Below are 23332 nucleotides of genomic sequence, written 5' to 3'. Positions count from 1 at the left end.
ATTCCACCATTTTCCTCTGCATTTATTGTGCATCATTTCCTCACAAATTTGGGTGCTTTGTTAAAGGAATCATTTTAAGATGATTCCAGGAAGAAAAAGGGGAATGGAAAACACACAGGAATCCCTCCAGCTCCCACCGAATCCTTATTCATTGGAAGCACATTCCCTCAGCTCTCTCCTGGTTTCTTTTCTCCTGCAAAACCTTATGGTCAGACAGTTTCCAAGACAGAGCTGGCATTACCAGCTTTGCTCTGTCACAGCCAGGGGAGGTTCACAAGACCTGTTCCTCTGCATTTTGCCAGCGGGATTTTCCCATGTTTCAGCAGCCCAGACATCATTTTTGTAGCTCCCCAGGACATTTCTGGAGCTGACCCAGAACTGAGGACAGAGCACAGCACAAGGGAACAACAGATTTCCCTCCCAAATATTTCCTGGCCTCTCCAGACCACCTCAAGATTTAGGGCCAATATTTTTCCCACCCCTCCACTGCTGATTCCCTCATTTTTACCCCAAAAATCTTCATGCTGGCCCCTAAATACTAACACAGGTGTGACCCCAGAGTGTCCATCCTGTCCCCTGCAGGGCCCTGGGGACACAGGGAGCTCCCTTTGCCCACAGGGCCTTTCTCCTGCCCCTCTCCAGGGGGGAACAGCTGCAAAGCCAAAGGCACAAAGAGGAGATCTATCAGCCAAAGGCAGAGAAAAGGGCAAAGGCTTCAGAAAACATTTCTGAAACCTGACTGGTAATTATTTCCAATTTCCCAGGGAGAACACCATGAACTCACAGCCTGACAGTCCCTGCAGCCTGAGCTCAGCACACGGACAGAGAGGCAAGTCCACCATCTAAAAGGAAAAGAAGAAGGAAACGGTGATTTATTTTGCTTTCAAGTTATTGGAAGTTCCTTAAACCATATCAACACTTACTCTGGAGTTTTGTTGGGTAATAATGAGCAGTGTGCAGGCTGTTAATGCTGATGAGAATGATGCTTTCTGGGGCAAGACAACTGAGTTCCCAAGTTCAGTTCCTGCCCAAGGGCTGATTGGCACAGGAGGAAATCTCTTCCAAAAATAGGGTTTGTTCCATGTCACAACATCTGCCAGGCCTGTTCCCTGGGGACAGTGCCAGGCTGGACACAGGCACACGGAGCTCTCAGCACTCTCTTCTCCAAACACACTTATGGGCTTCTTTGCAAACTGCCTCTGCCATTGGTTTGCTCCAGGAGAAATTAAGGAATTGCTGCAGGACAACCTGCCCCAGCCTGGGCCAGGCTGAGCACAAGGCACTGGGCTGGACAGGGAAGGACCTTCCCCTGACTGCTGCAGCTGGAGGGGGATCCAGCTACCAAGGGAATCCTGGGAACAGTTTAGAAACACTCCCCTTCCCTGCTACTCACTCCTTCCTTACACATCCCTGGAGCAGCTCTACTCCACCCTTTGTTCCCAACAACAGCTCTCCAGCCCCAATCCCAGCTCCCACAGACACAAACTGAACTCACCTGAGGCCATGGCTCCATCAGCACCTGGAATTCTGAGCTCCCTGTTCCCTGCAATGCTCATCCCAACACTCCCAGCAATCTCACCTCAGCCCACAGGCTCTCTGTCCTCCCAGGCAAACCCAGCCCGCTGGGACACAGCTCTGGCACCGCCTTTCCTCTCATTCCTGCTCTCCTGCAAACCCCCCGGGAAATCCAACCCCTCAGACCCTGCAGCCATGGACACGAGGGCAACTGGAGCCTGACCCGGATCCCGGTGCCCTGGACAAGTGTGTTCCCACGAGCACACGCCCGGGGGTCCATCCAGCCCATCCATCCCTCAGTCCCTTCCCTGCCGGGACTCCCAAACCCTCCCGGCCCTGCCCGGCTCTGTGGCTCCATCCAGCCCATCCATCCCTCGGTCCTACCCTGGAGATTTTCTCAAGTTTTACCCCCACAGCTTTCCTTACCTGCCCACTACTGACGGCCTCACTTCACCCCAAAATCTTCCTTCTCTCTGCTACACACTGACCCACATTTTACCCCAAAATTTTCCCTACCTGTCCACTGCTGATTACCTCAGTTTACCTCCAAATCTTCATTCTCTGCCATGGATACTATCTCCTATCTCACCACCACAACTTTGCCTTTCAGCACACTCCTGATTACCTCTCTTTTAGCACAAGAGTTTACCCTAAAATCTTCCTTCTCTCTGCTACACACTGACCCACATTTTAACCCAAAATTTTCCCTACCTGTCTAACAGCCAAGGGCAGAGAAAAGGCAAAGGCTTCTGAAAACATTTCTGCAACCTGAGGGATAATTACTCCCAATTTCCCAGAGAGAAGAACACAAACTCACAGCCAACAATGTCTGACAGTCCCTGCAGCTGGAGCTCAGCACATGGACAGAGAGGCAATTCCACCATCTGAAAGGAAACAAGAAGGAGAAAAGGCTGATTTATATTGTTTTATAGTTATTGAAGTTCTTCAAATCAAACCAACACTTGCTCTGGGTTTCTGTTGGGTGAATAAGGAGCAGTGGGCACAGGTCAGGTCATTCATGCCGACTTCAGTGACGCTCTCTGCGGCCAGCCCAGCCCATTTCATAAGCTCAATTCCAGCCCAAGGACTGACCTGCACAGGAGAAACCCTCTTTTCCCGCAGCCCCCATTCCAGCGGCCCCATTCCCACCCCGGCAGCGGGTCCCGCCCGGGCCGTGTCCCGCTGGGCCCCGCAGTCTCCGCCTGGCGGACACGGCCGGTACTGCAGCCCCGCCACCGCCGCCGCCGCAAAGGAGAAAAGGCTGATTTATATTGTTTTATAGTTATTCAAGTTCTTCAAACCAAACCAACACTTGCTTTGGATTTTTGCTGGGTGAATAACGAGCAGTGGGAACAGGTCAGGTCATTCTGACCCCCACAGATCACCTCAGATTTATCCCCCACAGATTTCTCTACCTGCACACTACTGATTTACTCTGTTTTACCCCCAAAGGTTCATTTTCTCAAGTTTGACCCCCACAACTTTCCTTACCTGCCCACTACTGACAGCCTCACTTCACCCCAAAATCTTCCTTCTCTCTGCTACACACTGATCCACATTTTACCCCAAAATTTTCCATACCTTTCCACTGCTGATTACCTCAGGTTTACCTCCAAATCTTCATTCTCTACCATGGATACTATCTCCTATTTCACCCCAACAACTTTCCCTTCCAGCCCACTCCTGATTACCTGTGTTTTTGCACAATATTTTCATTCTCTCTGCTACAAGTTGCCCCAGATTTTAACCCCCAAAATTTCCCTACCTCTCCACATCTCATCACCTCCTTGATACCTAAATATGTTCAATCTTTACCCTAAAGACTATTGCAAGTTCACTCTCCGAACTTTCCCTGCGTGCCCACTGCTGACTGCCCCAGGTCACCTCTCAGTGCTCATTCTCTCCCCTGTTCACCTCAGTATGTCCATTCCCTCCCTGGAGAGGTAGGGAAAACTCTGGGGGTTAAATCTGAGGGAATCTCTAGAGGAGAGAATGAACAGTTTGTGTTAAAAACCAGGGAATCAGTAGTGGGCTGGAAGGGAAAGGTTTGGGGGTTAAAAAGGAGGGGGAAGAGTCAAGAGGAATGGGCAGGGGCTTTTATTACACACAAAAATCACACACAATCACCACTGAAATGGACTTTATTGAGCTGCAACACAAATACATTCACAGCAAGAGGTGCACACAGGACCACCCAAACTGCATCTGGCCCTGGAGGAACACCATCCTCTCACCTTACGGAGCCAGGGGAGGACATTTGGGGTCTATCCTTGGTGATTGGATCCTCCCCATAAATTCCAACTGCAGAAAATCTCACTGCCACACTTAGAGACCCTTCCAAGGGCTTTTCCCTTGGAAAATGCAAAGGTGAGGTGTGAGTACCTGGACCTCAGGGAACTGAGGGGAAGGTGGGGAAGGAGCACAGAGCAAACACCTTCAGCTGCTTCTCACTCCAGCCACTCCAGCAAGTGCAGCTTCCCTGGAATGTCATGTCCAAGCCCAACAGGTGAACAAACAGCCACTCCAGGATTTCCTTCCTTTGAACTTGAGGCAGCAGAGACCCACCAGGAGGAACGGGAATCCAAGGGCACATCTAGAAATGGTCCTCCCACCTGCCACTCTCTCCCCAGTTTCTCCTTCCAGTGGGATGCAGGTGCCACTCCCCAGTGACAATAAAATAGGAGGCTGAGACAGCACAGCCCCCAAACCCTCCCAGTCTCCAGCTGCTGCACAGACCTGTGGCCAGACAGGACCCAAATCCACAGCACAGCCTTGGGGGAGATCCAGCTGCTCGTTCCCAACCACAACCAAACCTCCAGTGCCACTGTCTGTCAGGCCCTGCTCGCTCTGCCCTGAACCTCTGGCAGCCCTGCTTTGAGTCCATATCCACAAACCCACAATGCCAAGGGCAGAGCTCTCTGCCCACCAAGGACACACCACCCAGCAGGGACATTTCCATCCTCTCCAACAGAGACCTCCACACTCCACATCCAACTCAGGGAACACCAACTCTGCTCCAGGCTGGGAAACCAAAGCACAAGAAACACTTAAAACCATCCCAGCCTTGAGAGCGTCCAGCCCCAAGCACCAGGAGCCTGCAGATGCTCTGCACTGCAATCCACAGTCTCACTCAGCCCTACAAGGGACAGCAAAGTGGCTTTTCCTCCTCTGACAGAGGAGAACTCACAACAACAAGTGCTGGCCCAGCTGAGCAGGAGAATCCAACCTGGCTCACTCTGTTCTTGTAAAACACTGCAAACCCTGCGGGGCTGAGGTTTAAAAAGCTACATTTAGGTCACCAAAAAGCTCCCTGGCTGGGACAACTCACGGATCCCAAAATCTACGTAAAAACCCGCAGGAAGAGGTGCTGAGCGCACAGGACTTCAAGGTGCGGCAAGCATGGGTTCCCTGAGCTGCAAGGACATGGCCCTGAACGCGGCTTTGGGCTGCTGCGCCCTGCAGACCGTGCTCTTCAGACCAGCTCTCCGTCAGGATCTGGCTCCTCGCGTGGCACCCGCGGACGCTTGCGGGCAATCAGGGCAGGAGAAGCTCCCCTTCCCCGGTCAGCACCCCCAGTTCCTCACTGGGAGCACCAGTCCCGCTCCTACCTGCGGAAATCCACAGAGTTCTGGGTCACAGAGCAGCTCCCACGGCGATTCTCTGTCGCACCAGCAGCCGCGACTCCGAGGACTGGACGCCGCCATCTTGGGGGGAAATGAACCACCACTTCCGGGTTCGGACTCTGTGGTTCCGGTTTAGTCTCGATGGTCTTGGAGGACTCATCGGCTTATTTTATTTTTTTCTTTAAATTTCGCTTTGTTTTTTTTTTTTTTTTTTCCTTATTTTTTTTTTTTTCATTTTGTTGCACTTCTTTTTGGCGCAGGAGTTCGGGATTGCTTAGGGGCTGGCGGCTGAAAAATGCCCCCCTCCCCAATTCGCATAATTAATTCCTAATTCGCACCATACCTCATAAATAGCTATTATTAATAACTATTAATAAATATTATTTTACTTTGTATTGCATTAATATATGTTGTATTTCTATTAAATAATTATTATTGGATAATAATATAATTATTATGTCGTCTTATTATTAAATACTATTTTTCATAACTATTATTAATAACTGTTAATGAATGCTCCAGATGGGAGTCAATGGGGTTCCTGCGCTCCAGCCAGTGCCAGGAGATGTCTCCTCCCTGCTGCAGGGACATCCCCCGGGGGAGGCTGCAGGACGCGGGATAGTTGGTTTTTAGTTTTTAATATATTTTTTTTAATTTTTATATTTGACTTTTACTTAATTTTCCTTTCTTTTTAATTTTTTGTTTCATTGTTCTCTTTAATTTTATTTTCTAATTTCTTTGCTTATTTTTTTATTTATTTTCCATTTTATTTTATTTTCCATTTTATTTATTTTATTTTATTTTCCATTTTATTTATTTTATTTTATTTTATTTTATTTTATTTTATTTTATTTTATTTTATTTTATTTTATTTTATTTTATTTTATTTTATTTTTTCATTCTATTTCACGTTTCGGGCTTCACGCCGGCGGGTCCCCTGGAGACCCGGTGAGATTGACAGGCGATCCAGCCAATGGGATCGCGGTACTTCCGATGGGGGGCGGGGCGAGCCGCGCGATGACCAATGGGAGAGCGGTGCGCAGATCAGGGCAGCCAATGGGCAGGCGCCGCGCGTTTGCGCGGCCAGTTTGAATCGCGGGAACGGTTGGAGCGAGATGGCTGCGAACGGGCGGTGAGAGGGACAGCGGGATTAATGGGATCCGGATCGGGATAACGAGACAGGGAGGGTGCCGCGGCCAACGGAGCTGTGCTGGGGGCCGGGGGCTCACGGGGCTTGGTCCCCCCTCGGGCTCTTCCCGCTCCTCCACGATCCCAACCCGACCTGCCCTTTTCCCTGCAGGAACTACGAGGCTCAGATTCGGAATTACCAAGGTCCAGACCCACTGGAGCCCTGGGACAGGTGAGCGCGGGTCCGGCCCTGGTGTTACCCATTCCTGGCTCAAGAATTGCCCTGGCTCAGGAATTGCCCCCACCCTGGCTCAGGCATTTTCCTGGCTCAGGAATTGCCCCCACCCTGGCTCAGGAATTGTCCTGGCTCAGGAATTGCCCCCACCCTGGCTCAGGAATTGCCCCGGTCCAGGTATTGCCCCGTCCCTGATTTAGGAGTTGCCCCGGTCCAGGTATTGCCCCATCCCTGGCTCAGGAGTTGCCCCGGTTCAAGAATTGCCCCATCCCTGACTCAGGAATTGCCCCCACCCTGGCTCAGGAATTGCCCCGGCTCAGGAATTGCCCCCACCCTGGCTCAGGAATTGCCCTGGCTCAGGAATTGCCCCTGTCCAGGTATTGCCCCACCCCTGACTCAGGAGTTGCCCTGGTTCAGGAATTGCCCCCATCCCTGATTCCAGAGCTACCCCATCCCTCTCTCGGGTGGTTCCCTGGCTCGGTGCTGACCCCGGGACGTTTCCAGGTACGCTCAGTGGGCAGAGGGATGTATCCCGCTCCAGGAGAAGCAATCCCTGTGGCCCAGGCTCCTGGAGGAGCTGGTGAAGACATTCCTGGATGACACGAGGTACCAGCAGGACCCGCGGTTTGTCAAGTACTGCATCAAGCTGGTGGGTAAAGCTACATTTTTTGGGAATTAAACCATCCTAAAGTATTAACGGAGCAGTTCTGGGGCTGCAAAGGGCTGTGGGAGGAGAGGGAGGGCTCGGGGAAGGGCATGGAATTGAAATTCCCTGCAGAATGTGAGTCTTGCTGAAGGGACAGTGTGTTTTTAAGCTGCCTCATTGTATCTTGAGAGAGGAATTTTAGCTGCTTTTATCCTTGAAAACGTTACACCTCCCTACGACGAAAACTAAGAAATTGTTGCTTTTTCTTTTTTTTTTTTTTTTTTGCCTTGGGTGGTTTTTTTTGGAAGTTCTTACAGCTTGTGCACCTTCTCCTGTGCAGGCAGAGTTCATCTCTCCCCCTGGCCAGTATTTTGAGTACCTCCACGGGCAGGGAATTGGAGCAAAGTCCTCGGATTTCTACGTGGCTTGGGCTCAGCAGCTGGCGAGCGAAGGCAACACGCAGGGGGCAGGGGCTGTGCTTCAGAAAGGGCTCCACAACCAGGCAGAGCCCCAGGAGAAGCTGCAGCAGCTCCACTGGTAACTCTGAGACCTCTTTTCCTCACCCATAATGCTCATTATTACTCCTAATTAACCAGACATGGCACGCGGCTCGTTATTCTCTGTGCTGTAGCAGAGGCAGATTGATGGTTGTTTTTACTAAATATTAATGAAATACTTCTCTGCTGTTCAATATTTGTTGGGTGTTTTGGAAAGTGTATGGAGAAAAACTGCCCCAGAGTGTCCTCAGTGAAATAGGGCCCAGAAAGCAAATCCCTGAGCTCAGAGTCTTGGAGTTTTCAGCATTTAACTGGGAGGAGCTAAATGCAAGAAACCATGTAAAATGTAATGTAAAATGTAAAGCAAACCCCCCACTTTCTCCTCCTGCTGCCCTTTGCAGCCCTTTTTGGTTTTGTAGCTGTGGAGGGAACAGGAGATGTCCACGTACAACAAAAATCCTGGTTGTCAATGTTACATTTCAGGGCATGACTGCACTAGGAAATCCAAGATTCCTGGGAGGTGGGAGGAGAGGGAGGCAGAGGATTTCATGGTAATAACTGGCATTTTTTTTGCAATTTAGCTGGTTGCAGAGTTCCAACCCTGGGAATCATCCTTTGGAAGGTGAGGCTGAAAACACCTGTCTGAGTTGTAACTCCACTAAATGAATCTTTAGCTCAATCAGTTTTGCTGTAGAAGAAAACAAGTTTTCTGCTTCGTTTTCCCCCTGTTTTCCTGACCACATTAAGAATTCTTGAGGAGACTGTATTCAAAACAAGTTACTAATTTTCCAATGCTTCCAGTCAATAAAAATGCACCAGTGAGCAAATGATTTCTGCTCATTTAGTGAGTAGAAATATTTATATTATGTTTTCCTGTCCCAGGTGTTGCTGTCATAAAACCACTTCAGACTTCCAATAATGTGAATCAAATGGCTCCTCAAAAAGAGGGTTCAGATGTTAATCCCTGCAAAAATCAGGTAAATTACGAAGAATTTGGGCATTTGGGGAAAGATGCTTCATAAAAAGGTTTTGGATTGAGGAGCTTGGCTGAAAAAGAAAGATAAAATACAGGAGTGTGGTGTGTCTTAAAGCTGCTCCCAATGTTTTCCTGCTGCACCACATCTCCATAGGAATGTGTCATTATTCTTGGAAAGCATAATATTATCAATGGGTTCTGTGCCAGTCGTGCTGCTTGGATTTTATTTCCTTTTTCAGTTTGATGTTTTATCCCCCCCTGCTCTGCTTTAGGGTCCTGATGCTGCTGTTTCTCAGCCCTGTCCTGCTGGAAAGGAAGAAGTGTAAGTGTCTGGGTGGGGTTTGAGAGCGAACTCGCCCCGAGGATAAAACCCAGCAAACCTGACCCTTTCCTGCTTTTTCCCTGCCAGGAGGTACATCACCTTCATCTCCAGATCCGAGGTGCTTCCCAAGCCACCTTCTCCTGGTGCTGCTGAGCGTCAGCAGGTCCCCATGTACGCCAAGGACCTGCTGCTGTGTGAGGGCTCCGAGCTCTCCTTCGAGGAGCTGAGGGCCAGGAGATACTTCAGGAGATACGAGCGCCTCAGGAGGCAGAAACAACTGGGTATCCCTCTTTTTTCCACCTCTCCAAACAACTCCTTCCTGGTTCAGCTCATCCCCTGGGCTGGTCTTTTCGAGCCCAGGTTGTCTTGGTGGTGTTTCTCCCGAGGGGAACAGTGAGCAATTATTGCTAAATATTGTGGTGCAGACCAAATATATCTATATTATAAATACAAGCAGCTTGTAACGACCACATTGAGAAACCCAGGATGAATTGTTTCATTGAATATCGTTGTTTAATCCTTAGAGGAAGAGGAGAGAGAGACCATGAGGAAAAAGGAGTCGGCTGTGCTGGAACTCCAGGCCCTGCAGAAGAGGCTGGAGGAGCTCACCCAGCTCAGCAAAAGCCTGGAGGAAACCAGGCTGAAACCAGGAGCTGAACCAATCCAGAGGGTGGTGAGTGTGTCCTGGGATGGGCAGGGGATTTGTCCCACAAAATTTTAACCCTGCTTGAGGAACCAGAGTGGATTGTTAACCAAATCTGGAAGTTCTGGCTGCAATACTAACACAGACACCTGGAGCAACTTGGAATACTCAGATTTTAGTGGTTACACCCCAAAGTTTGGGTTTGCATCTCTAGAATCTGGTTTTAGAAAGTTCTCCAAAGTGTGAAAAGCTGTTCTAGTCGTGCAGAACTGAAGGGCAAACGGCAGTGGCTGTGCCTGGGGGGTGTTTGGGTGTCGAGGGACGTTTCTCGGCTGGACTTTGTGGGATGTCTGAGCATCATTTCTCTCCCCTAAAGGTGCTCCCGCGTGCCAGGCCCAGCACAGCCCTGCCAGGGAACTGCGTGGCACCCTCTCCAACCTCAGGTGTGCCCGAGGTGCCAGAGCAGCCCCAGCCCAGTGTTGGCCCAGCCCCTGCTCCCAGCCTGCTGCCAGCAAAGCCCCTCGGCCGCCGGGTCCCATCGGCCTCCTTGTGGGAAGGAAGGGAGGAGAAGGACAGAGACAGAGCTCAGCCAGAGCCTGGGGAGCTCCAGAAGAGTCTGGTGCACCCTCCCTTCAGTGGTACCTCAGCTGAGGAACCGGCACACCCCGACTCAGCTCTGCAACAGTGAGTATGAACAGGCTCCTTCAATTCGTGTCCTCAGCGCCTACACTGGCTGGGAATGAACTAAAAAGGAGTCTTTCTACCCCTTCTGAAAAGAAAAAAACAAACCCACCCACCTGAGGTCGCCTGTGGAAACTGGTGTTTGTTAGGCACGGAGCAAACTTAGTCCTCACTGCAGTGTTTAATTCCTTTAACCCGCTGTGGTTTAATTCTGATAAGAGGGAATTGGGTGTGTAACTGCCTGGCTGTCCCTGGAATAAACACCAGGAATGCCTTGGTCGTGCAGATCCCACCCCGAGGTCTCCAGAGAAGGATAGAATTGTTGGTGTTTTTCTCCTGCACTTCTGCTGTGGGACTGGGCCAATAGAGGACACAAAATTGGGGGGCAGAGGGAGAAACTCAGGCTGGCAAAGGGAGGGTGGCTGAGTAGGCTTGGCCAAATTGGAACCAGTTATTCACTCATATCACGGAATTCCTTGGAGGCAAACTGTGTCCCAGGAGAGTGTTGAATGCATTTTAACCTTTCTAAAGGACTCTGCTGCCTTCCAGGTTTCATATTCACTGGCAGCTGTAGGAGGATCTTTCAGAGGTTGATATTTAATAATATTCTAAAGGACTTCTCACTTAATTTAAATAGGGATTAAAATGGGATTTAAACAGTTTTTATTCCAAGCTGATGTTGTCACTCTTTCCTCTGAAGGCACCCTAAGAGATCCACTGGATTGGCTCCTGCTGTGGATGTGAGGGAAGGTGAGGAGCCCAGTTTGGACGGACACTGATGCTGTTGGTGTGACTGTTCCTGGCTGGGGATCAATAATTGCGTGTGGACACTGGTTCCAACCCTAGCAAAGCTTTTTGACTTCCCTGACTCCATCCCTGTGTGTCTGGGCAAGGTCTCTCCCTCCCTTCCATGCATCCAGCCCCTGTTCCCACCTTCCATGCAGTTCCTTTCCCAGTGCAGCCGGGAGATCCCTGTTTGCCCTTGCTGGGATAGATCATTCCTGTGAATTGCAGGCAGGTTCCTCAGGGGCCACCCAGCTGTCCCAGGTCCCTCTAGTCTCTCAGGGTGGTTTCCCTTGGGAATCTGCCCCGCAGGTCTGTAAACAAGCCAGAAATCCCTCCCAAAACCCCGCGCCGTCATTCCTCTGCTCCCCTTGTTTACTTCTCCTCACCAACATTTTCCTTGCCGCTGGAATGTCCGTAAACAATCCCAGGCTCCTTCAGGAACCATCTGATCTCCCTGTTGTCCTTTTCAGCCTCCAGAGGTGGAAATTCCTCCTTTGCCTCTGGAAATGCTTCCCAGGCCACCCCGAACACCTCTCTGGCGGGAGGGACGCAGGCGACGCCCTTCAAAGTGCAGCCGTCGCCCACGGTGCACACGAAGGAAGCCTTGGGTAAGATCTCTGGGGTGACATCCTGCTTCCTCTGGAGTTGGTGGGATCTGGCCTGGAAATCTGAGTGCTCCACTAGCCAAGGAAGTTCTTTAGTGGTGAGCAAGTTCACCGTTCAGTCAACGAGAATATTAAACCATCAGCCTTCTGTCGGGATTTGGATGACCCAGAACTTTGGGTGCTTTAACAGCATCCCAGCAGCCACATCCCAGAAATTCCTGGAGAAGTCCCTGCCAGGCTTCTTTGGGAGCCCCTGAGCTGCTCTTGTCACTGCTGTCAGGGACTCCTGTTTGTAGGCAGCAGACCAATTTGGAAGTTGCCAGCTCTGGTTGATGTCGAGCTGAATAAATCTCCCTGAAAAGAAAAACGAAAAATAAACCCCCAAAACCTGTGGCGTTCTTTAGTTTTCTAAATATCCAAGTTTTCCAAAAATCTGGGAAATTAAAGGAGAATTTGCCCCCTTGGGAGGCCTTGGAAGGTGTGTGGTGGCCAAACTGGACCTCCCTGTGTCTGTTCAGCTGTCTGGGGGGGGTTAAATGTATCTGGGAGGAATAATTGTTACTGGCATTTGATAAATTATAAGACCATTATAATTAATTACCTTTTAATACTGTTATAATTAATTACCATTTGATTTGTCTACAACACAATGGAAGAAGCTCTGAAAATTTCTTTTGCTGGGAATGTTATTCCTGTGGGGAGTTTTTTTTCCTTTACTTTTTTTGTCTTCATTTATTCTTTATTTTCCCTTCATTTTCCCTTCCATTTTTCTTCATTTATTAGGCTTTCTCATGGATGTGTTTCAAACACCCATCTTGCCTGAACCATCACCCCTGGAAAACAGCAACGAAGAACTAGAAGCTTTTTTCAGGAAAAATGGTGTGTGCTATTTATTTTCCCAATCCATGCTATTCCATCCTTTATTTCCCATTTCCACCTCCCATCAGTCCTTGTTGTAAGAGTTAGGACAGGCTGACACCCAAGGTTTTACAGGAGTGAACACAGAGAGATTCCCCAACTGGCTTTGGGCTGGAAAAATCTGATTTCCAAGCATTTATTGGAAAGGGGATTTGAGTGGGAATTCTGCAGGTGGAGGGACCTGGATGGGGGGGAAGTGGGGCTGTTTAAATAATCTTTGTTGGGTGAAGATAACATTGGTTATCTCTTATTTTTCAGAGCCTGATGGGTGTTTGAAAACTAATGTTGCTGTCCCTGCCACTCCTGCATTTTCCATCTTTCAGGATGAGAATGAGAAGGAGAACAGCAGGTAAGGAGGGAAAAAGGAATAGCTGAGCTGAGCTCGTGAAAAATTCCCTGTGGGATTGATTCCACTCCATAGAACTTTGCCATGGCTGTGATTCCAGTCGGGATTGGCTTGGGTACAACTGGTAGGAGCTGTGTGGAGAGTGGCACGAGAAAAGCTGTAGTTGCTACCCTGGAATTGCCCAACTTCCCTGTTTGGACAGTGCTTGGGAGGCTTCATTTTCTGGGGAATTTGGGGATAACTCGTTTCTTTGAGCTGCTGCAGCTTCTCCAAGGAGCTGCAAACGGGACTCTTGAGAAAAGAAATATAAAAAAATGGAAGTTAAAACCGAACAAGTGTGCTTTGATCAGCGTGCCTGGGAGAGCTCCTGGGGAGAGGAGTTCTAAAATTCCTGTTTTTCAGCATCCCACAGCACAAGAACAAGCCAGAGGAGCCCAGAAGTCTTGGACAACAACACTTGACTGACTGTGCAGCAGAAGTGAGTGGTGATCCTGCAAGGGTTGGCTTTGGAAGTGGGTTATGGAGTTATGGGGGTTATCAGATTTACCTTTTGTCCTCTCCCAGTCCCACAATATTCTTGGGAAGGCTGCCAGGCTGAAGTCTGGATGCCCTTTCCCATTCCCTGCTGATGGGATGAGCTTTTTTTTTTTGGATTGTTAATTCTCGTAAAACTTCTGGGAGCTTGAGAGTGGAGACCTCCTCCCCTGGGATGAATCCAGCTGCAGTTCCTATGTGGATTCAGCATCAGTTGGAGGGCAGGAAGAGGCATTTCACCTTCCAGCCTCACAGATTCCATAGCCAAGGAGATGCATAAAACCTCAGTCTGCTTGGATATAAGTGATCCCTGTATCATCATAAGATTGGTTCTTCCAGGCTCTCATGGCAATTTTTTTTGTGCTCTGCTGCTGATTATTGCCAACATTCAGGTCTGGCCCAAAACTATGGAAACCTGGGATGCAACCTTTATGTTGCCATTCCTGTATTTTCCTAATAACCCTTTATTTTTCTAATATTACAAGTTGACTCACCATTAGGCTGCTGGAGGTCCCAGTGCAGACAATTTGGTGGTTTAATTTTAGATCTTTTATCTCTTTTCTCCCGTGCAGGAAGAGACGGGGACCACGGAATTCCTGAGGGATGATTACACGGTGTGGAACATCCAGTGCAGCAACAAAACCTTGGCTGCCAGTCCAAACAACACCAGAGACTTTGCACGAGCTGCCCAGCTCGTCTCGACGCCCTTCAGCTACCTGGCAGCTCGTTCCCTACAACCTTTGGGGGACAGAGGTAAAATGAGGGATATTTCGGGATGAGGGCGTTTGAATTTTGGTGCTTTCTGACTCCAGTTTTGGCCACATCCTACCCAGGGGATAGGATTTGGCCAAATCCTCCCACTGCTGCCATTCCTGAGCCCACATTCCCTGTGGGAAAACCAGCTGGGAGCTGGCCCAGCACATCAGCTCTCCAAGGATTTCTAATTGGAGGGGTGAGAGATTTAAGGGATAAGACAATGGGTGTGTCCAGCCAATTCCAAGGGGTCGTGAAGATCAAAGCAGTGGCTGAATCCCAGCACCACCTTTATGCTGCTCTGCCCCTCCTTAGTCTTGGAATACACCCCCTGGAGAAATCCAGCCCTGATCTTTACTCACATATTTTAAATTGGGCTTGTGGAGTTCTAGTTTTTGTGGGGAGCTGTGGGTGGGAATTCTCTAAATGTTCCTGTGTTTGGGGAAAATGAACACTGATTTGCTCTTGTTGCTGCTCCCTGTGTGCAGCCTGTGGGGATGACCTGCCACAGATGGATCTGGAGTTCTCTGGAGAAGTGCACAAACAGACAAAAACCAAGAAATTAAGGTATGTCGTGACTGGCTGGGATTTCAGGACATCCCAATGCAAGTTTTCCAAGGAATCCTGAGGTATTTGTGTGAGCCTGGCTCTGCTTAGGATATTTCTCAGCACTCTGGGGATAAATGAACCTGGGTTGGGCGACAACACCCCAAAAAATGCTTCCAGGATTCAAGTTTTGCCACATTTCAATCAAAAATTACCTGTCCAAAAATCCACTGCTTTCTTCCCTGTTGGCTGATGAACTTGAAAAAATTATTAGATATCAGGGAATGAGACTTGACCAAATATTATTTTCTTAAGAAAACCATTTTATTCATCTCAGTGTCGGCCAAGGTTGTGAGTGTGGAAGTTTTTTGCTTCCTGAAGGTGCCAAACCCCCGTGGCAGAAGGGTCAGTTAATGATATTTTGGTTTCAATCCCTACAGCCTCGCTCTGGAACACGCCACAGAGCCAAGGGAGCTCCAGGAAAACATCCTGAAACATGGGAATGGCATTCAGGGAGTTGTTGGAGCTGCTTCCCAACAACAACATGAGCAAAGAACCACGAGCAGAGGTGAATCTTCCTGTGCAGGGCTGGAGAGAACTTGCCAGGAGCAGTTGTGTGGAGGTGGCACAGCCCAGAGAGTGGGAGCTGCAGGCATGGAGCATTCCCTGGTTTTTTTGTGCTATATATTCCAAGATTGGAGCAGGGATCACCTGCAAGGGATGTGAGGAGGGACAGCTGTGGGTTGTACCTCTGTTTGGGTGATGCCAAAGACATTCCAAAGTGCAGGAATACTTGGAGTACTCACAGGTTCTGCGCTCATCAGGGCCCAGATGCTTTGGAAAAATCCAGCTTTCTGGGCATCTTTAACAGGTGTAAAACCTGGAATGTCCAAACGGAGGGATGTTTAACTTATCCCTCTTGGGGTTTATGTTTTGTAATATTTCCTTTGAATCAGTGATGCTCATTCAAGTGTAACCTTGTGTGACCTCTTTGAAATGACATTTGTTGCTTAAATACTTCTCTTTTTTTTTTTTTTTTTTCCCATGAAGTCCTCGTGGAGAACCCTTGGGATAAGGCACTGATTGCCAAGTTCTTGTCGGAGCTTCCCAAACCTCTCCACACCTACACCAACTACTTTGAGTGGAAAACTCTCCTCCCATTGATCACAGTGAAGGCTGAGCTCCCACTGGGTAAGAGCTCCTTCAGGTATTCCATTTGCAAGCATTTCTCAGTGGTTTTTTCCGGGAAAAATTCTCGGGAAATGTTTTGGAATTCAGCTTCCTTGTGCACATATCCAGATGCCTTCCAGGTTATCCCAACCTCAGCTGTGGGGTCAGGCTAGGGGTTGGTTTGTTTGTCTTTTGTAGCATGAGCCTTTTGGATGCAGGGCTCTTGAGTGGTCGTTTTCCTGGTTTTCCTTATAATCTGGGACACAACCCTCGAGCCTTGTACGGAGCAGCAGCGGTCCCGTGTCAACAAAAGCTGTAGGGACGAGGATTGCAACACCCTTGTGGGACTCAAACATTGGTGTTTGCTCTTGAGGACACGGCCTTTGGAATTTGATCCCTCCCAGGGGGGTCAGACCAAAAATAGAAACGCTGTTTTTTTAGCATGTGGCACTTCCAGCACTCCTGGTTTCAGGAGCTGAGTCCAGGCTTTCTCCTAGGGAAGGGATGACTTGTAGGGAAGAAAACAGCTCGGGGCTTAAATAATCCATGTAGGCTGGTGCTCTCCTTTTTTTTTCCCTGAGTAGTGATTCACCTCCTGGAGTCTGCAAGCAGGATTTGATGTTGTATTCATCTCTTTAAGGTTCCAGCTCATTCCATGTGGATTGCTTGGTCGGAGAGGGAGCTTTTGCCCATGTCTATCAGGCTTCCCTCCTGGATGCCAATAACCCTCGGAACAACCAGAAAGTCGTGTTCAAGGTCAGTGGGATTGGGCCAGGAATGCTCTCCTGGAATAATTCTGGAGTCTTACAGTAGTGACACCTCCCCTTGGCCTTCCCACTTCAGATCTGTCCCTGGGACCTTTTTGTGGATCTTCTCATCAACATTTGGGCTTTCAGGAAAAAGCCTTCTTTGTGTTAACACCTTATGTGAGATCTTTTGGGGATAAAAAGGTGATTTACGCTTTCTTTTGAGCATCAAGGATACACCAAAGTGTGTGGCCAGAATGGGATTGTGGCATGGAATTGGATTCCTGATAGGACAGGATTGATCATCAAGTGTATTGACCTGAGGTTAATTTCTGTGAGGGGAGTGAGGCTCTGTCACAGTTTTCCCAGGGAAACTGTGGCTGCCTGATTCCTGGAAGCATCCAAGGCCAGGTTGGACAGGGCTTGGAGCAACCTGGGATAGTGGAAGGTGTCCCTGCCCATGGCAGGGGGTTGGAATAGGATCATCTTTAAGGTCCCTTCCAACCCAAACCATCCCAGGATTCCATGATCCTGTCATATGTATTTATTTGGGAAGGGAAGATGCCAAATCTCCCACTAAAAAACCCCAACCTGAGAGGAACTTCTGCTTTCAACGCTCACAGATTTTCCCAGTAAATCCACTTCTTACTTCCAGGTCCAGAAACCTGCCAACCCTTGGGAGTTCTACGTTGCAACCCAGCTGGTGGAAAGGCTGGACCCCAGCCTGCACCACCTCTACGCCCACTTTTATTCTGCTCATTTCTTCCGAAACGGGAGCATTTTGGTGGGTGAGCTCCACAGCTACGGAACGTTGCTGGTGAGTGGCATCAGCTTCTGCTCTGGAGGGCATCTCTGTCCATCCCCTCAGGCCTTTAACCCGTATCAAGCCATCCCTGTTGTGTCCTCTGGGTTCACAGAACGCCATCAACCTTTACAAGAGGATTCCCGAGAAGGTGATGCCCCAAGCCCTGGTGATCTACTTCGCCGTGAAGATCCTCCACATGGTGGAGGAGCTCCACAGCTGCCGGATCATCCACGGGGACATCAAACCCGACAACTTCATCCTCGGGGAAAGGCGAGTGCTCCTCACCCCGCGCGGGAGGCGGCGCCGGAGCCTCGACTTGACGTGGGCTGGTTCTTGTCGTGCCTGCAGGTTCCTGGACAATGACACCTGCGACATAGACGGGCTCTCCCATGGCCTGACCCTCATCGACTTTGGCCAGAGCGTTGACATGAAGCTCTTCCCCGAGGGGACGGCGTTCACCGCCCGCTGCGAGACGTCTGGGTTCCAGTGCGTGGAAATGCTGACGCAGAAACCCTGGAACTACCAGGTAGGGGATTCCCTGGAGCCTCCCACCGAGAATATTAGACTTTTAACTGTGAGAGTTGTGCCTTCAGCACACTCCCGAGATCTCCTTTTGCAGAGCTTGTCCCCCCCACAGGGGTTTTCCAGCTCATTTTTAGTGGTCTTGGTGTATTTTTAACGTGAAGCCGGCGTGTTCTTCGTTCAGACAGACTACTTTGGCATCGCAGCCACCGTTTATTGCATGATCTTCGGCACCTACATGCAAATAAAGAATGAAAACGGGGTCTGGAAGCCTGAGGGAACCTTCAGGAGGTCAGTGTCAAAAACCTTTCCCAAACCTTTGCCTAGAAAGACCTGTTGTCAGCCCCGGCTTGCTTTGTTGATTCTATGACAGCTCCGACTGGGGGAGGTAAATTCCTATTTTAACAGTTTAATTTAGCTTTTTTTTTTTTTTTTTTGGTGCTCCTTTCACAGGCTTGCCAACGCTGAGCTGTGGAAGGAGTTCTTTGAGACCTTGCTGAACATCCCCAGCTGCCACAGCCTGCCCTCGCTGGGAGCCCTGCGCCAGAAGCTGAGGGACTTGTTCTGCACGTCCTACAAAAAGGAAATAAGGTTCCTTCGGAACAGGCTCGTCGTGCTGCTCATCGAGAACAAACGCTCCCGAAAATGAGGGTCTATTTTTGTTTTGCACAGTTACTGAGGGCTCGGTTGTGAGATGTTTCTGTGATAACTTGATTTCAAATAAATGGTTTTGGCGTCGACTTCAGCAGTGGTGACTTGCATCTCTTTGTGCTTTTAGCAGAAAAAACACACTAAAATGGGTTGTTCAGCTCACACAGGTTTGGGAGACTTTGAGTAAAGGCTACTCCTGCTCTACCTGTTCTTAGGAACTTCTGGGATGGAAGAAATAGAGGTTTACAGGTCAGATTTAGGTTGGACAGGGCTGAACTCACCCTGGACACTCTCACTTCTGACCTCCCACAGTGTCATTATTGGGGCTCGGGGGAAAACCAAGAGGAAAGGGCCTCTTTTTTTGCCTTTGCTGTGGCAGAATGTTGGGAAAACACACCGGGAAAGTGACAGGAAAAGTGCTCCTTTAAAAGGAATATTTTATCAACACAACGCCGGGGGGAGGAGAGGGCATTACTTTCATTTGTGCATCTCCCCACAGGAGGGAGACAACGGCCTTTCCTAAATCTCCCTCCCTCTGCCTCTGTTTCAGGGGTATCTTTCAAGTTTGTTCAACTGGAAAACCAAGGTGAGCTAAGCCCAGCCCAGCTGGGACAGCCAGGGCTAGTGAGGAAGAGCAGGGATTCTGGGATCCAGCACGGAGCCATGTGTTGGTTCTCAGAGGGTTTTGCTGCTCTCCTGCAGCTGGGGCTCCTCTTCCCTGCCTTTGTGGCAAAAGCCCTCAGATTCCCCTTGGAAGCAGCCTGCTTTCCCTCTTGTCAGGCTTTCTGTGGCATATGGAAAAGCCTCCGGCTTTGATCCGAAGCAGCTGGTTCCTGACTCAGCCGGAGCAAGTTGCACAGGGAGAGGCAGATCAGCTGGAGAGACCTCGGAGCTGCTGGAAACATAAACATTCAATGCTGGGGTGGCTTTTTTGTTCCCTTTCTTCCCCAGTTTAACTTTTTTACGAGCTGAACCGGAGCCAGCTGTTCTCTGGCCAGGCCAAAATCTCTGCCAGGCTCAAGTTTTTAGATCTATACTGTAAATTCTGCATTTTTAGTTCCTCCTAACCCAGAGGCTGCTCCGAAAAGTGCGGAGCCTTACGAGCACGATGGAGCTCTAACCCGCTTCTTTTCCCCTCATAAACGCTGCCATTTTCCATTAAATACCCTTAAAATGAACCCCCTGCACCAGCCATCTGTCCCCGGGCACCCTCCTTCCCCAGTGATCATCCCATGGGAAGCAGGAAGGATAAAGGGGGTAAAACCACCTCGTGAGGGGTCGCGCGGCGCGAAAACGGATCCGCGGAGCGACGCGTCGGGGAGGGGGGGGATGGAGGCTCCCGTTTTCTGGCTGATTTTAAAAACCAAGCTGCTGCAGAACCAGGAGCAGGAGGCAAAGCCCCAGCTGGCCCCGGGTGATATTTCCTCCCTGGCACGCGCCGGATCCACGCCGGTGAAGATCTCGAGGTATCCCCAGAGTCGCCCTTTAGAGATAACTCATCTTGGGGCCTCCGCCACCCACACGGAGAGGAGAGATTTCCTGGCGCGTGGGTGGCTCTGCTTTTTTTCTTCTGCAGAAAACCCAAGTTTGCTCATTTTTCACCCTCTACCACCGAGCCCGGGGCCCCCCACTGGGGTCTGGGGCTCTCTCCCAGCTCCTCCATCCCTTGCTGGTGGCAACTGGTTAGCCCTGGCCAAGACCTTTCTGCTGTCAGCATCTCCCCTCAGTTCCCGGCCAGATTTCCAAATTATGGTTTTTAATGCATGGAAAAAAAAAAAAAAAGAAGTGAGAGGTTGTTAAAAGCTGCAGGTACCTCACTAATTAGTCAGACTCATGCTAATGAAGCAGTGGTCCTGGTTCCCATCCGGGTGAGGCATTAAAGCCACCCAAGGCGATGTCACTCATACCATTAGGAACAACAAATGACTTCAAATACATGTTAACAGGTACCAAATTCAATTGGGGCAGCAGTGAATCCAAGCTACACCATTCTGGGGGCCACTTGGGTCATGACAGGACCATTCTTCTGTCCCTTGGTCTGTCACCACATCATCTTGCAGATGGATGGAAGCAGTGACACCCTACATGAGGGTTTAGGTGTTTCTTTAACAAAAATATTCATCTATTTAACAAAATCAACGTATTTTTATCTGTAGCCAAACTTTGCTGTTTACAGTAGCCCCTGGGGACACAGAACACGCTGATGAGGGAGCAAAGGCTTGATTTGGGGTTGGTTTATTTTAAATTCAGCTCCTCACTGCTCACTCGGGATGGGGAAAACCCAGGTTTGCTCCCTGCCTGACACGGGGGATACGGAGCCACAGTGCAGGGAAAGCAATGCCTGGTAACTCCCTCTGGATGGGAGAGGGGGTGGGGGGGCAGGTTTGGGGTTTTTTTTGGTGCTGGTGATGTCACCCACAGGTGCCTGAGCCTGGTGGCAGCTCAGTGCACGTCCCACGGCTGCTGTCCCCACATCTGTGCCCGGCTCTGTAACCCACGTGCTGTCCCGCTCCATCGAGCATCCCTGAGTCCCCCTGCTCTCCCTCCTCTCCCCGGTCAGGAAAACCCCCTCCTCTCCCTCCTCTCCCTTCTCCCCTGGCTCCTGGACCACCTCGGAGGAGCCGCGGCAGCTCCCGCCTTCCCGCGGCTGCGAGCCGGCGGCACCGCGCCGTGGTAAAGGTCAGGCTCCAAGCCCGGCTCAGATAAAGCCTCGTGTTTGAGGTGTGTGGCTTAAACCTGATTTTATCTGCCAGCGCCTGAGTGAAATACCATTTGTCACGATGGTTGGAGGAGAAGGAGGAGAACAAGGCATCTTTTTTTTTTTTTTCCGTTGCTGTGTTGTTCAGTTCAAAATGGGTTTGGTGAGCAGCTGCCGGGTGAAGGAGGGGGGTTGTTAGGGGGGGGTTTCCCTGTGATACTGTGGGTTTTCGCCAGACACACTCTCCTTTCCTCCATCCTCCTCCCTGCCTGCTTCCCAGTGGCAGGGACAGCCTGTTGGGATTGGGCTGGACACGATGGTCTTGAAAGTCTTTTCCAACCTAAGTGATTCCATGACAGCACAGAGGGAGGGCTGAGAGATGCCATGGTGGACACCAGGAAGCTGCAGCAACATGGGATCCCCACTATTCCCATTCTCCATCCCTCTCCACCTCCCCTCTCCTTTCTCTCTTCTCATTTCCACGTGGAAGACAGGACAGCCCCCTACAACACAGATGCTGGTGGGTCCAGGGGAGCTTTGCTAAAGGCCACCAGCAGCTGTCGGTGCTGCAGGAGGAGAGCTGCAAAAGAGCACCCCCAGGGAGCTGGGCAGTGGATGCTGCAGAGCCCGAGGCAGCGGTGAGGGGCAGGTTTCAAGGCCCCCTCTCTCCCTCCGTGCCCGCAGATGGGCACGGTGCCAGGCTGCCGAAAATCCATGACCTTTGGGATTGTGGCTTCAGTGCAAATACCTCCGAGATGGCTCACAACAACAGGAACGAGGACACCGTCGAAACGGATTTGTTCCAGGAGGCTGGTGCTGTGATTCACGGGGGGAAAATGCGCTCAGAGAAAGAGGGGGGGGGACACGCCGGTGGCTGTCCAAAAACCCGAGGGCAGGATGAGCCCCGCGAGAAGGGCCGGCTCAATTTGGGGGTTGAGAAGGACTGGCTGTTCCCCATCACCTTCTGCTCGCATGAGCCGCCCACACAGAAACCAAACCGAGCCAGGAGCAGAAAACAGACGCAGCATCTGCCGGCTGGTCCCGACAGCCCCGGTGCCTGCGGAGCGACCCCCGCGCTCTGCCTCCGGTGGCTCCCGGATCCAAGGGAAGCGGAGGGAAGCAGGGATCCCTCACGGAGCCCCGCCGGCTCCGTGCCGCGGGCACCGCTGCCGGAGGGCTGGGAAAGGAGGCACAAGCCTGATTTCCAGCCCTGCCTCTCCCTCACTTTCCCTGTGTGGAAAGGTGACGGTGCGGCCAAATTGGCTGGAGGGACCCTCGAGCCTTTCCCTTCTGCTGCCTGTCCCTGCTTTCAAATTTTTACCTAATGAGTTTTTTTCCCTAATGAATTTCCCAAATTATTTTTGCCCCCCCCCCAAACACCTGCACCCCGTTTTCCTTTCCATCCCGTTGGAGCAAAGTGAAGGGGGTGGGAACAGAGCCAGGGTGGCGGTCAGGGGTGCTCCAGTAGTGTGCGGGACCACCCTGGACTCTCATGGATGTGTCGGGGGAATCCTGGGTGGGATGGGGTCCTCAGCATCGGCTCCGTCAGCAGCGCTCAGCCCCTGCAGCGGCTGTGCTGGGTTCTTCCTCTGCGTGGTCCTTCCCCTCCATCATCCTTCCTCTCCATTGTCCTTCCTCCTCTCCACAGTGCTTCTTCCTCTCCGTGGTCCTTCCTCACGTGGAGTCCTTTCTCTCCATGGAGTGTGCAAGTTGTGCACGTACAGAGCAAGTGTTGTAAATAAGGGGTGAGCCTGTGGTACATGGGGGGGGGTGCACAGTGCAAGGAGTGTGTGTGTGTGTGTGTAAGGGTGTGAGTGCATGAGGGATGTGTAAAGGTGAGTGCACAGTCACCTTTACACACTCTCCGTGGTGTGCATGGAGTGTGCAAGTTGTGCATGTACAGAGCAAGTGTTGTACACAAGGGGTGAGCCTGTGGTACATGAGGGGAGTGTGCACAGTGCAAGGAGTGTGTGTGTGTAAGCTGAG

The 23332-nt window shown here is 50.5% G+C and overlaps 1 protein-coding gene and 1 long non-coding RNA gene across 3 annotated transcripts; one reads left to right on the top strand and one right to left on the bottom strand.

Annotated features, from left to right (window-relative positions):
- Positions 1 to 387: 387 nt before the first annotated feature.
- On the bottom strand, positions 388 to 5225 carry LOC135410726 (uncharacterized). 2 transcript variants are annotated; one of them, XR_010428839.1, is made up of 4 exons: positions 5124 to 5225; positions 2333 to 2399; positions 774 to 842; positions 388 to 652 (listed from the first exon to the last, which is right to left on the bottom strand). It is a non-coding gene; the product is annotated as an uncharacterized LOC135410726 (long non-coding RNA). The 2 variants fall into 2 exon arrangements; XR_010428838.1 differs by lacking the exon at positions 388 to 652 and having other exon boundaries at positions 726 to 842.
- Positions 5226 to 6205: 980 nt separating this feature from the next.
- BUB1 (BUB1 mitotic checkpoint serine/threonine kinase) lies at positions 6206 to 18742 on the top strand. Its single transcript, XM_064647441.1, has 25 exons — positions 6206 to 6270; positions 6439 to 6498; positions 7006 to 7150; positions 7488 to 7684; positions 8226 to 8266; positions 8527 to 8621; positions 8893 to 8942; positions 9030 to 9223; positions 9467 to 9615; positions 9962 to 10269; positions 10967 to 11016; positions 11523 to 11660; positions 12441 to 12536; positions 12834 to 12924; positions 13324 to 13399; positions 14028 to 14208; positions 14697 to 14775; positions 15195 to 15376; positions 15805 to 15945; positions 16565 to 16680; positions 17326 to 17487; positions 17588 to 17745; positions 17824 to 18001; positions 18182 to 18288; positions 18451 to 18742. Exons 1-25 carry the CDS (start codon positions 6254 to 6256, stop codon positions 18644 to 18646), a joined length of 3207 nt encoding a protein of 1068 aa, XP_064503511.1. The 5' UTR covers positions 6206 to 6253; the 3' UTR covers positions 18647 to 18742.
- The last annotated feature ends 4590 nt before the right edge of the window (positions 18743 to 23332 follow it).

The sequence above is a fragment of the Pseudopipra pipra genome, chromosome 3 (assembly GCF_036250125.1).
Source record: "Pseudopipra pipra isolate bDixPip1 chromosome 3, bDixPip1.hap1, whole genome shotgun sequence".
Lineage (NCBI taxonomy): Eukaryota > Metazoa > Chordata > Aves > Passeriformes > Pipridae > Pseudopipra > Pseudopipra pipra.
This window is presented reverse-complemented; position numbering and strand designations above follow the sequence as displayed.